Below are 14,345 nucleotides of genomic sequence, written 5' to 3'. Positions count from 1 at the left end.
GTTGGTACATAAAACGTTTTGCATTAGTAACAATCTAAAAACAGAGAGAGAGAGAGAGCAGCACATACGCACACACCACACCACAACCCTCGATTGCACTTACCGCTCTTTGTCCTGCTGAAATTTAACGTTTTTAATACTTTTCTCGTATTCCTTCAGAATTTTCATTTGAATTTCCTGTAAAATACAGCAAAACGCTCAATAGTTAGTATAGCCCTGTGCGCTGGCCGTTGTTTCGCCGGTTTCGAACCTTGTATCGTTGCGTATCCTTCGGTTCGTGTAGCAGATCATCTTCGTACTGAGCAAATTTCCGCGAAGCATTCTCTAACACTTCATGCAGTCGCCGGTATTCCTTGTATTCGTTGTCAAATTCAGTCTTGTATCTACGCCGTTGCTCAACCGTCGTTATCCTTGTAAATTGATTGCTACAACAGAAAGGAAAAAACACAGCTGGTAACAAATGCAAACATCAACAGTCCCCTTGCAAACAGAATTCGACCCAACAGCAAGAAAGCTCCAATGCCGTGCGAAGTCAGTAAGCTTTAAACTACCGGTTAGTACGATCGACCAAACACTATCGCAATTATGCTTGCATTAAAGTTAGTTAGTTAGTTTGTTAAAAAATAAAAGCAATTCTCACACCTTATGAAGCAAATTTTAGCACATGAAAATAATAGGTAAAGGCGTCGAAAGGTTGATAGGGGAAAAAGAAACATGAAAACAACAAATAACAGCTAAGGAGGACAAAGATGTAAAGTGTATAGGGAAGGCACAGAACGTAAGAGATACATATTTGTTGCTAGCAGAAGTGAGCAGGGCTTTTGATACTGCCATTGTTGAAATGGGATAGTTTAATTGATTGATAGGGCGCAAAGGATGCAAGCCTTACACAAAATCATCTTCTCCCCCGCCGTTCATCTGCTGCGCACCGTCCAGATAGCCGGTATCGAATGGTTCCCGTTCAGCTTCCGTTTCGCACACTGACGATTCTATCCGTTTGGCAACATCGTTCGATACCAGTGAGTAACTCAAACTAACACCATCTTCTGTTTCCTGGGCGTTTGGCGTTAGATTAGGTCTAGGAGACAAACCGGACGTTTTCAGAAGAGAAATAGAAAAAAAAAGAAAACAAAAGCATATACATATCAATCTAAACGCCAACATTGCGCCAAAACCACTGTCGAGGATGATAATAACTGGACTGTAATGTGATGTGGATGTAATTACAAGTTTTTAAACATCTTTTGTTCCGTATTAATCCGTGAAATCGTACATCCATACGAACCAACATTACGCGTAACAGAAAAAGCATTATATTCTGATAGAGCAAGAGGATACAATCTGTTCTTTTTTTCCTTTTTTTTGCTGACTTATGTTACTCTTTACCCAAGTGACGAGTTTTTAATAAATAGTCTGAAAAGATCAGTTTTCAGCAGAGTAATTAGTTGGAACATTTAGCGAACATTGCTTTACATATATCTCGTTTAAGTATTCCGTGCCCAAAAAGCTTAGAGAAGGTTAGCCTTAATATTCTTTGATTGTTAACTTTACAAGAGCTGGTTCTCATTAAATACTCGATTGAACACGATCCCACCTCCAATGAAATTCCCAAAGAGTCGCGCACAGTAAAGTAAATCCCTTCGACCTTCATATTTTTAACGGACCCCATCCCATCATAGCAGTAAAATGTTGGATAACCGCAAAGGAAAAGCATAATTAAACAAGCATCATTTGTGTGAGTAGAAATGCTCCAACAGAACATACTTAACGAGACCACCAAAACCAAATAAAGAAGGTGGGTGGCTTTGTAATGGCCACCAAAGTAGCGGGCGGAGAAGGAAGGACATGGTGTAATCCATTTCCCGCTGTACAGCCAATAATTACCCGTAATAGTGCGACGAACGTATGGAATGATGATGATGTTGGTGGTGGTTGTGGTTGTGGTGGTGGTGGTGGTGGTGGTGATTGTTGTGATCATCTTGTTCCCTCGATCGTGGATTCATATTACTACTGTCTCTGGAATCTGTAATGCCGCGCCTACTACATATCGGTACCGATTCCGATTCATCGACCGGTCGGATGATATGATCGATACAGGGTTCAAGATCACCGTGCAAGAGAGAGAGAGACAGGAAGGAGGAAGTTAGTTGACAGTAGTTGAAAGACGAGCCGATTATGTAGAAACGTGACCACATAATTATACACAATACATTTGTAACAAAAGGGAAGCGGAAGAAAACACGGGGAACTAATCTCGTTCGTATGATTACTTGAAACGAAAAAGTGCAAATTATCATCTTTTCCAAACATCATTTGTGCAAAGAGGAAAGAAAAAGCCAAAAACAAAAAGAAGAAAAAAAGACCCGGACACCCGAACTTTGTCAACAGTACAAAAGCTCAACAAAAACAGTCACATGATAACCACATAATCGTAGAAATAAAACTAGTGAATAGGTATCACAGGTATGCTTTTCGACCTTTGCCGTAATAACCATAGTTCGCTCGCGCATGACACACGAGACGAGCGCTTACCTCGTATGGTCCGCACTAGTATCTTTCTTGTAATGACTGATGCGTTGCTTTTTGGCGGTGGGTGTTGAGCCGATTTCTTCACTGCCGGCAAGAACGGTTCGCTTGGTACCCGATTGAGGACTGTTCCCATTGTGTGCACTAGACGGACTCTGCCCGGAAGTCGATGAGCCACCGTCCGAGCTGAGCGGAGGTGTCAAGTTTTGAGGCCTTCTCCTGTGTACCATTAAACGACAAACGCATACAGTTAGTGCCATCATTCTTCACAGTCGGAGGATAGACATACCGTTTCACCGCTTGTCGATCCTGTTCCGAGTAGAAAGGCCAATCGTCCTGCACCTCGTTCCAAATGTTCCGGTGCAGTATGAGCACCCCGTCCCGAGTGCTGGATATGGTTTTCAGTATTTGCTGAGTACATTTCATCTCCTCCTTGCGCACTCCATCTAGCGGGGAAATAAATCCGTTCATCAACAAAAGTGCTAGGGGCTCTACTACTCACGCACTTCACGACAAGCCTGCGTGACATACCTTGCTGCAGCTTCACAACTAACTCTGGCCGCTTGTATGGCTTCAACGCTAGCATGTGGATAAGACGCTCCCTGTGTGAAATGTAAGCATGCGTTAGGAACAGTGCTCTCCGGTCGGCGGCTATCATTCAATCGGCATCGATCACTTACTTTATGTTACACTTCATGTAATCGGCATTCGCCGACTTTCGCCCATTTGCTACCCTGTTCTGGACATTGCCATTTTCCGACAGCTTCGGTTGGGGGGGTTGCTGCTGTGAGTGAGGTGGATCGTGCACGGTGTGCTGGTAGCCGGGCTTTTGCTGCACCGGAAGCAACTGAGTTGGTTGTTGCGATTGATTATTTTGCTGCAGTAGTGGTTGCTGCTGCTGCTGCTGCGGCGGTTGTTGTTGCTGCGGTTGCTGTTGTTGAGGCTGCGGTTGTTGCTGTGGCTGATGGGACGACTGATGCAGACCGTTGGCTTTAACTAGTTTTGGTGATGTTGCTAAATTGTTATAATTATTAACACTATTATTAGACGATAGCTGGCTTGCTGCTACGGAGGATGACTTATTCACAGAATTGTTGCTATAGATAGAATCACGTTTGTTTACAACTGCTGCATTACTACTAGGAATGTTGCGGATGGCTGGGTTTTTTAACTTCACTTTACGCCCAATATCTGTTTGATTAGGTTTGATTTCCCTAGTGCTGGGACGGAAAAAAGAAACAACAATAAAAATATATGAGACAGTTTGTTGAGGTATAAATAAAATGCATAAATTAATATCAATATGTACACAAATATCCACCCGAGCATGCCCGGGATAAGGCAAACACCAGAGAGGAAATGCCCTGTGTTGATTGTACGTCAGCAGCATAAGAGATGCTGATTACACTTAAAAATAAATAAATAAAAAAATGTAAACATGCATCAAATAAATGGCCGGGAATTAGCTTCTATAAACAATTCTGCTTCACACTGTAGAAAGCAGCCATTAATCAATAGCATGCAAATCTGAACAAAATTATGTGATTGAGTTTGGTGGTGGTTGCTTTTTTTTTGAAGTAAAGCTTGCAAATACGCTACAAACCCGGTGTGCAAGCAATTTCATTCGACTAAAACTGTTCCATTTTAGCATTGACCCACTTCGCAGAGATACTTCGGTGAGTTTTGCCGTTTTTGCTACTTTCCCACCGCCAAAACTTGTGTGCGTTCATCGCACCTGAAGGACGACCGCATTATGCTTAGTTTCATGTCATACTGCTGTATGTTTCGCTCAAGCTGGAGCAACAACCAATAGCAAAACAAGCCCCACGTATCCTTCACAGTGGCCTCGCTTCAGAACGGCGATTAAGCAAATATTGTAAAAGCTAAAAGGTTGTTTCTAATATTTTTTACCTTTTATTTCAGCAGGGTCAGACATTGACGTGATCGTTGCAATGCAATTCTATTTGATTTTATTTATCGTCCATGACATGACATGAAGGTTAAGCACGGAACTATAGAATGACGTTTAGGTGTTTTACCTAACGATTCTTTAACTCATTAATAGAGAAACTAAGCAAAAATATAGAGCAGCATCATAAATCAACTTTGTGTCATTTTACATTGAATGACACGTATAAATAGCACAATTCAATAAAAGATACAGTGTTAAAACAATTCTGCGTCACTACTGATTGCCCACTCGAGCCAGTTTTACCGCTTGCCATCCTCCTCCTCCTCCTCCCAGCCCCACCCTTTCCATCAGCAACCAACAAGTGCAAGATGAACCCAATTTCAATGCTTAAAGGGTCCACCGAAACATTTTCGGTTCGAAAGCACATAGGCAAAGTAGCAGGCACAGCTTGCTGAACACTGATCATTCGCCGTCTACCGCACACCAAACACACATATAAGCTCGTGGCGCACACATTTACGTAAAAAAATAAACGTATGTTTCTCTATTTCTTTCGATCGAGCTTTCGAAATACTTGCTGACTGCTGTTTGATGTTGAGTGTCGAACTCTATGAAGAGACCCCACCACGCACAAAACGTGATGCAGATAGCTCGTCGAAACCGCTTAACCACCAATATAACATGGTGAAAGGTACTTCAATTCATTTTTTTCCTCCTTTGCAATATTTCCCGCGTGCTTTCACAGTGCTGCACACTTTGAAAAACTACTCGACATTGCACATTATATTTCAGTCAGTGCAGGTCAGCTTATTTCACGACGAAATCAAAATTGAAGGAAGCAACAGGAGGTTGAAAAATGCCTCCCTTGGGGATGCTATACGAACGCGATCCAAATAGCGAAAGTTATTTTACCTTTAGCGACATTTACGTAATGCATTGCATAATAACAACAGGGTGTGGGAGAGCCATTCTGCACATGTTGTGTGGGACACCCGGGATCGAACGTAATTCATGCCTCGTTCTAACCATTCGGCAATAGGTTCATGGAAAATTGGTTGGGACCTTACCACAATTCATTGCAATCAGATACAGTTAGCCCCAGAAAGCGTCATGAATACGACTGAGCTGAGCTAAAGTGTGATCTCCGAACTGACCCAAATGGGCAATTTAAGAAAGAAAAACTACTTCATGAACTTTAAGAAATTATTTAAACTTCAAACGTCCTAGAACTGGTTCCATGGACATGATTTGATACCGGTGTGAAGAAACGGTTTACCTATCTGTACCTGTATGAAAGCTTCACAATGATTCACAAGAAGTTTAAATCCAATAAAACCACAATATTTGTGCACTTTTGTACACTGTCGAATACAAGTTAAAGGTTGTAAAGGAAACGACGGATCGGAGCAATTTATATTGATTCCCCATAAAACGCCTTAAAAGTTGACCGGATGATGCTATTCCTAAGATTAGTTGAACGTTTCATCTACAGTTACGAATTTGTGACAATCGCAGAGCCTCGGATAATGCTGCACTTATGGAAAATCAGCAAAGCACTCAGCAACGTCAAGTCAACCAATATTTGAATAGATTTAAAATATAGAAAAGTACTCAGAGAATGTTTTTCACACAGGAAACAAGTAGCAAACACCAAACACATTCAAACAAGTGTATATAGAATGTTGAATGAAAAGAAACACTCCACACAGTAAAGCAAACAGAAGCATTATTTTCGATTTCGATTTCGAATCAGAAAACTAAATTTAAGCGTAAAATATTTTATCCTACATTGTAGAAAAGAGATTTCATTTATCGATCGTTTACCAGTATCAATGTGCTTGCGAAGCGTACATACCATTTGTTCTTTTGATTTTCTTCTGCAGCCGCCAGTCTATGCCTCGTCGTTTCATACACATCGTCGTTCGCGTGTATCCGCATTTTGTGTGGAATATGGCCCATATTTTGTAGCTGACCCGAGGCCTGCTGAATGCACTCGATCGACCCAGTGTCGATGTCGGTAATGGAGAAGTTAAACTTCTGCACGTTGTTGCCTCCGGATGGAAACGATAGAAAGCCTTGCCCATTCTGAAGAAACTGAATCGACGGATTGTGGGAAGTACCTAATTTTGCCTGCAATAAAAAAAACGAAACAAATAAAACATTTAGTGAACATGTAAACTGACACATTTTTTAATATAAATGCAGAACAGTATAAAACAATGAGATAGTACGCCAACAGGAAGGTCCGGTCGGGTAATCGACCATATTACTGGATTCTAGATATCCGAAACGTATACTAAAGGTTCGAATCGTTTAACAACTCCTTTCTAGTCTAACGGTGAATATTTTCTGGTATATAACTATAAATTTTCGAACACAAATTTCTAGTCGAAAGCAGCAACATTACAACCAAATCACTGCTTTGCAATACTAAACTGTATTGATGCGTTGGTTGGATCAATTTGTTCACACAGGACGACGCAGTTGTGTAAACCTGTGTATACAGATGTTTTAAACAGTTACAGGTTACTGTGCTCGAATCAAATTCCCTTTTTTTTCAACAACCCCAAAATAAACCCTCTACAAACCCCTTCGAACATCATCTTCTCACTTCTCAGCTGTTGTGATGCGAAGCTTGGAAAAGTTCACATTTTTATCTTAAGCTAACCGGCAGCATCGCGGTAGCATATACCACTCGGCTGATAAGACCGACCCACCGCCCGTTCCGTTATCGTTATCAGTCGGAGTTGGTTATTGTTAAATACACTAAACACTTCCCACTTATCGATATACTTCGCTCTTTCCAAGAAAAAGCCTCACACACGCACACACAGCGTTTAAAGCACAACAGCGGTACAGACATGTCCGATAAGCATATGCAACAAGTCCAGTACAACCATCGATATACCCCCTCTTCATTGGGTAAAATCTGATCAGTGCAAACTAAGCAACGCCGTACAACCACCAATCTGGCGGGTTCGTTCGTTCGGGTTTGCCCTATTTCCGGCCTCAGCACACAGCAACAAACCCGAATACAGTTGTAATATCGGCCATTCATTTGATGTTTATTTGTTCCAAGTTGCGAATCATTGCGTTACGCTTGACTTACTTCACGTAAACAGTTGGCCGTTCTCGTACCACTTTCATGCTCCTATAAGCTGCTATCGAATTTTATTCCCTTTTTTCTCTCGCTTTTCACACTCCATATGCTTTTGTTAATCGGAACAGCGGACAGGATTTCATGAAATTTGTAAAAAATACTTAATGCAATCGGTAACAAACGAGAAAAAAGATGGTCCAGATACCCTTTGGGGCTCCAGATACCCCTGCCACCCTTCAACGCGCCATGGACGGACATATCGACTTACGGCGAAAATCATCGTTACCTAATGATCTGGTCTACCACGGCAACACTTTCCATTCACAAACACGCCCAAACATTTGGTGCCAAATGAAATCGAAAGCACCGTGTTAATTGGTAGAAGATTTCTTTTCCTTCAAAAGATGTCGCGCGGTACCATGATGTCGTGATGGGCAATTTTACACTACACTGTCGCTGCTACTGCTTATCGAGGTTAAAATGTCCCAAATATAGGTTTTCCGGTTCCGTTAATGCAACGTAAATGTGATGCGCCAACTTGTGACTGATACACAATTGTCCTATGTATTAGGACGAATGTTCATGCATTAATTGGTTGCAATTGGTTGTTCTCTCATTCTGACTACGATCTTCTACCAGGTGTTATGCCGCACGTTTCCTGCTCATTTGGCTCATTTTTAATGTACAGACACCGGCCGGCTAAGATGAGAGTTACATCCCACAACCTTCGGTGTTTTGGGGCACGGTATTCTACGAAACTGCATACATTGCAATCATAGGGAGATTGGGCCTAATTTTTAAGGTATATGTAAGATAGAGGCCAATTTTCCATCAAATGACATCTCTTCTTTTCAGTCTTCAGAGAGGTCACGGCTTATTATTTCTGGCTTTCTGTGACTTGATTTTACCCGTAGCTGGATAAAGTCAATCCGCACCTTCATTATGTACTGAGAAAAAGGCACATTATCTTCCCATCCAAATAAATATCTGTCTTCCTTGTACAGGGTTCTTGGTGAGTCTAATGTTTAACGGATGACGGATAAAATTTCCCTTTTTCCAATATTTGTGACATATAAACTTTTTACGGTTTCGAAACAAAAACTGCACCTACTACCATTAAAAAAGTTGCCATTTGGAATCGTATGGAATAATATAAATATACTCTCCGCTGCGGGAAGCTGACGCTAATTCCTAACAAATACCCTTTAATCGCAATTATTTCGTTTTATTCATTCGCAATCGGTATGTAAATCCGTTACACACAAAACCCCGACGTAACAAACAAAGAAAAAAATGTAAAAAAAAATTATTTATCTGTTAAAAACTTTCCCATGGTCATATGTGAGTTACAGTGGATCTTAAAACTTCCCTCTTGAATCCAATTTTAAGTTTTACTATTTCAGGACAAAAACGGATATTTAACGATAGCAATTACGATCTACTAAAATTTTAAATTTAAATAAAGAAAAATTGTATACTAATTTTAACCCGTCAAAACGTGTACCACATTGCCCGCCATTCGTTTTTACTGAGCACTCACAAATGCATGAGCATTTTGCCGTTGCCGATATCCGCGTATTCCTATCACACTCCTTACTGAGCTATCGATTCCAATAGGTACAGTTGCGTCATGAATGAAATTCGCTATTAACGACTCATTCGAAAGTCTGGTTGACGGAGCTATGAGTAAAGCACTGTCGCTCTCTCTCTCTCTCTCTAATACCGGAGAAAGTACACACGCTTTCGATGTCTCTACTAACTGACATTACCCACTGACTTTATAATTGTGTCGGTTTTAATAACATATGGAACATAATAACATACGGAAGCTCGACTATTAAAATTACACACAAACCGACCGTGCAACAGTCACACTCTGGCAAAGGAAAATCCTAAACGGTATTGCGATGCATTTTTTATTAACAATAATTATTTTTATTAACAATCGGAAATCGTAATCAATCTAAGATTAGCAATAACTAAAAATGTTTGTTATCATAAATTTTCCACTTCTATAAACAAATATCCCTCTCGCTCTTGCTTGCTTTCATGATCGCCCCGTCTATTTTCAAACATTCCTGGCCTCTCTGTACCTGCTCCTTTTGCCATCATTTTCCCTCTCTTTTGCGCCATCACTTGCGCATACATATGCTCAACAACGCAATGCCGAGCAGTAGCCCACCTCCCAGCATGGTGCGCTATGGTGTGTGGGATGGTTCGTAATAAAACTTCCCTCCAACGGCACCACCAGGCACATGGTACATGGCGAAAAACGTCATCGTTTACCGGTGCGTCCACGTCCACGTTCCTCGTCGGGGTCATAGCCTGTCCTCGTGACGCACGAGGAGAATCCCTCCAGAAGCCAACTTGTTGCTGCGTGTTTGCACTTGAGGAATCTTTCTTTGATTGCCGATAATTGAAAGAATATGTTGGCAAAAATAAATCTTCCCCATTTGCGGTGCTATTACCACTGCGACGTAAAAATAAAACATCGCACCACATGTATTCCAGCCAAGCTTCCAGTCAGGAATCGGTTCGTGAGGATCGTGGAGCTTTCTTGGGAAACAGTAGCGGCACTATATTAAGAACGTTAATGCTTACTGCCACGTATTGTGCATCATCAGGCGACTATACCAACTTAGAAGAAATTGTTGTTCATTTCTCACTACTTTCTTCAAACAAAGTATTTCTTTTGCGAATCCGCAGATATAAGATGACGCTTTTAACATGGTTTCTATACAATTTTGTTTTTGTTTTAGTTTAGCACAGTCAGCAAAATCGGCGTCTTACGTCACGAGAGAGACGCCGTAGCAAATGAAGCATAACGTAAGCGCCACCGCCGCATCAAATGCACCAACTCCTCCTGCAGCAACATAACCTATTGTGTGTGCTACGGCTCTGGCGCCCTCGCCACATTTGCCGCCCATTTCTTGCTACAACACATCGGCAGCATTGCAGCATTGTAACAGTGCGCCTTTGCACGGCGAGATGTTCCCATCTTCATCGTCGCGTCCCTGTCTCTCCTCTTCGCGCAGCGTCGAACTTGTTCCTTTCTGTCGTTATTCAAAAAACCCGTTCGATCGAAACGGATAGCAACGAAGAGATAAACTTCAAGCTTTCGTTACTCCAAACTGGCTGGCTTATGCTTTATGCTGCTCCGTGGATGAACGTGTTACGCAAACGGTGTTGAGCGTGCGCCTCTATTGTTGCGATACAGGAATCGCCGCGAGTATCGCCTCGTTGTCGATTGAGCCGAATCTGACCAAATACTGCTGTTACATTACTAATACCCAACCCTGGGACATGTTTAACTTGATCAAACAGAATATATAAAATGGCTCATTTCATAGCATCACAACTTTTTTGTAGAACAGAAGTTCCAGTTTTATACAGTTTTTTTTTTCGCAAAAACTCTAAACAAATAGTTTAATAATGATTTTCTCATTAATCTCATAACATATCACACCAAGATGCATCATATCCCCGATGCAGCAGGTTCGCTATCGCTCCGCAAATACTTTTATCAATTTGGAAAGTGCAGAACACGTCCTCAGCACGTTGTGACATGTTTACCAAGCGACATATTTCCGGCAAACGCGAATGCGCACCTCGCCACAACGTGACACACAAATTGAAAGTAAATAAAAACGCGTACAAACAATCTATGCATAATGATGACGAGGGTTTGTCATCTACCACACGATACAAACTAGTCAAACTGGATGAACGCCGAGTGTCACACACTGCCAAGCCAGGCCAACAGCAGTTGGTGTTTCGTGGGTTGCTTTCGAGTACGTAAACAGCTCTATACACAGCTGATAACTCACACAGGCAAGGCAGCACGCGGTGGCGTTACAATTACATTCAGTATGCAAACGTGTGCAAGCCCCGTGCGATTCGACTCCCTCGGACCGTATATGTGCTGCTGCTGCTGCTGCTACGGCCACGCTAGTGCTGATGTCCCTCGGCCAATATTGCTGCGTCCTTCACATACACACAAATTCCAACTGAGATACAACAGAGCGCTTGCCTCGGTAGCGTTACGACGAGGCACTACGCGCCCGCAACGATTGCCAACTCAACGACCCAGCTTCTGTGAGCAGAGTTTTCATTAAATATGATAGAGAAAAACGAACTTGGTTCATGCCCCATCAAACTGCCGAACGACCTCGATTGGCAAAAAGAAAAACACAGTAGAGCTCCAGAGAAAAAACCTGTTTGGAAGAGAACTTTCATTTTGCCTGGCGTGCAGCAGCAAGCAGAGTAAAGCATTCAAAAATGATGATTTTTTATACTGTGCTGTTGTCGTGCCGCTTGTTAAGGTCATGTAATCTTTCCCAAACCCCATTAATTGATGGTATTGATATTATTGAACTAAAAAAGGACACCATTTCGGGTACCACTGGCTAGTATATGGATATTCAAAGAGTGAATTGCCTTTCACAATATTCTCGCTTGCAGCAAGGTAATGTAGCTAGTCTTCAAATAGTCGAAAGGAGATCAGGAAATGGATTGGAGAATAAGACACTTAAATTTTTGGTATGAGATGTATAGGTAGGTTGGTTCTTCAGATACCTTTTTATGTTTGTAGACATAAACAAAAGTTTTTTTTTGTTTTCAGACTTTAGGTTAAACGTAGCCTCCAAAGGCAGACAATATGTCATTTGATTTATGTGTATAACACTAAATTTTGGATATAGATTTGCTCCAAACGTTCATCTTTTTTTAGTGTAACTCGGCAATAATAATTTGATCTATTTTCTTCGACACCCTTCAACCATATTTATTTAATTACTTGGAAAAAAAAAACTAAAAATATCTAAGTGAAAATTCGAGTTTCTCTGAATATATGAAAATTATACGCTCGTTTTCCAACATCTGCACTTAAACTTATTTAATGAAAATAACAGTGCAGTGCTTTTTCTTCATCTAGGTTTAACGATCTGCTAGGTCATGACGGCCATTTTAAGGCTTTATAGACTTATTGATACCACGTAGTTAAACAGCCAGACAGCGAATTTTTTTTAAATTACATTAATTTTTGTTTACACTCCTGGGATGGCCATGTACTAGAGGCGATCAAATCTCATCGTCCTTCCGTAGTGAGAACGGATTATCCAACTACGTGGTACTAATAGTTTAGTGCGACAGAAATAAAAGACATGACCTAAAAGGTCGTTTAGTCAAGAAGACGAAGAGTTCGCCTAAATTGCATTAAATTATTATTAAACATTTATTAATTATTTAATATTTTCACATCAAACCCTTCTCAAGCCGGTTAAACTCCGAGCTAACTGACTAAACGGTAGTTGATCGTATCAGTTGTAAGAACAGAATGTATTCCTTTCTTATTCAATATGGACAGCCAATATAGGACATATACAGCTAGACAGACGTAATGCATTCATTCCCTTCTAGATACCATCAAAGTGTAAATGTGAAAATATTCTTCAAATTTATGTATCTGGAATCTGGAGAAATAATCCGTTTGTTTTACCGGATCTAGCAGTTAATTTGCAAATTAGCTTTGACCGTACCAAATTTACACTAAAACGGTATTGTAGCTTTTAGATGCAACCAAAATTCATGAAACTTGTAGGAAATGTATGTGAAGATAAAAGAAAAAAAAGTAACGAGCAAACGTATTCTGTGTGCGGTTATAGCTAGTGTTTTTAGTGTATGCCGATTCATACAGCAAGAAAGAATGTAAAAATCATCTGTTGAATCTTTCCTATGATATGATATAGCGCTTCAGGTGGATGTGGTTTTAGACATCATTTAGCACGTGGTTTTCGTATACATAATTCATCGCCCTATCAACAGTATGCATCTCTTTAAGTTGTTATTTGATTACGAACAGGAATCATTTGTCTGTACTCTCTTGTCTAGCTATATTACAGATTGAGATTCATGAGCCTGATGTGTTAATTTACTCTACCCATTATTTATCACAAATAGACAGTGTGTAGATAAAAGTATCTTATCAGAATAGCTTTTAATTAAACCGATCACGATGGATTTATCCACCGAAACCCGATCACCCCACTTAACCACAAGAAGCACCAACACACAGACAGCAAGCATGATTGGGAAACAAACAATAACAATAATCCGTCCCAGGATAGATCCGCGTGGGAGCAAGCAAGAATACTTTCGGGTCAGCAATGGTCTTCGTCTATTTGCTATCGTGCCATTAAAAGTCTTTCGCCTGTAATGAATGATGAAGGCGATCATTACGATGATGAAGATAATGATGAAGTGGTCCTTGCTGCTGAGGTGAGATTGTGCCGTGTTTGTTGGCGTGCACAGCCGACACCTCCACGACACCACCACCACCACCATCACCTGTAGCATTAAGGCAGCGTATCGCGCCGTGACGCCCAATGCCAGAGAGTAGAGCAGTACGATACATTTACCCGCTACAACACGTCAGTATGTATGAGCTACAATGGACTCGTTTTGTGTGCGTCTGGGCTGGCCATTCGAAAGAAGCGAAGCAGCGCAACTGTCTAACGGTGTCAAATATTTAGGCCACCACCATCGACCTAGCAGCACCAGCAGAAGGAGCAAAACCTCAATCACATCATCTTCCAAACATGCTTGGACACAACACAGGGTGGTGTAAAACTTTCGTTTCGATGTGCTTCAAACATCCACGCATCCCAGCCCCCGAGGAACGGTAACGCATACGCATATAATGGCACACGTAATGAAATTAAGATCCAGCTTACAGTCAAAACCTCAAAAACTGTACAAGAACTATAAGCATAACTGCATGAATTAAAAACACACAGTACACATATTTCA

General features: G+C 41.1%; 1 protein-coding gene across 9 annotated transcripts in view; it reads right to left on the bottom strand.

Moving 5' to 3' along the window:
- Positions 1-14,345, bottom strand: part of LOC118512331 (RNA polymerase II elongation factor Ell) — a 31,241-nt gene that overhangs the window by 9,802 nt on the left and 7,094 nt on the right. For 5 of the 9 annotated variants that reach the window (XM_036056606.1, XM_036056609.1, XM_036056610.1 and 2 more), the window contains exons 3-11: positions 6,294-6,568; positions 3,207-3,746; positions 3,058-3,128; positions 2,816-2,972; positions 2,533-2,745; positions 1,885-2,040; positions 890-1,078; positions 251-425; positions 104-177 (exon numbers count right to left, since the gene is read on the bottom strand). In XM_036056606.1, coding sequence (XP_035912499.1) covers positions 104-177; positions 251-425; positions 890-1,078; positions 1,885-2,040; positions 2,533-2,745; positions 2,816-2,972; positions 3,058-3,128; positions 3,207-3,746; positions 6,294-6,568 — 1,850 coding nt within the window. The remainder of the gene's footprint in view (positions 1-103; positions 178-250; positions 426-889; positions 1,079-1,884; positions 2,041-2,532; positions 2,746-2,815; positions 2,973-3,057; positions 3,129-3,206; positions 3,747-6,293; positions 6,569-14,345) is intronic. The other 4 variants (XM_036056611.1, XM_036056612.1, XM_036056613.1 and 1 more) reach the window with 4 other exon arrangements.

Source organism: Anopheles stephensi, chromosome 3 (genome assembly GCF_013141755.1).
Source record: "Anopheles stephensi strain Indian chromosome 3, UCI_ANSTEP_V1.0, whole genome shotgun sequence".
In the NCBI taxonomy this organism is placed as follows: Eukaryota; Metazoa; Arthropoda; class Insecta; order Diptera; family Culicidae; genus Anopheles; species Anopheles stephensi.
The sequence above is the reverse complement of the archived record's forward strand: the minus strand, read 5'-3'. Positions and strand labels throughout refer to the sequence as shown.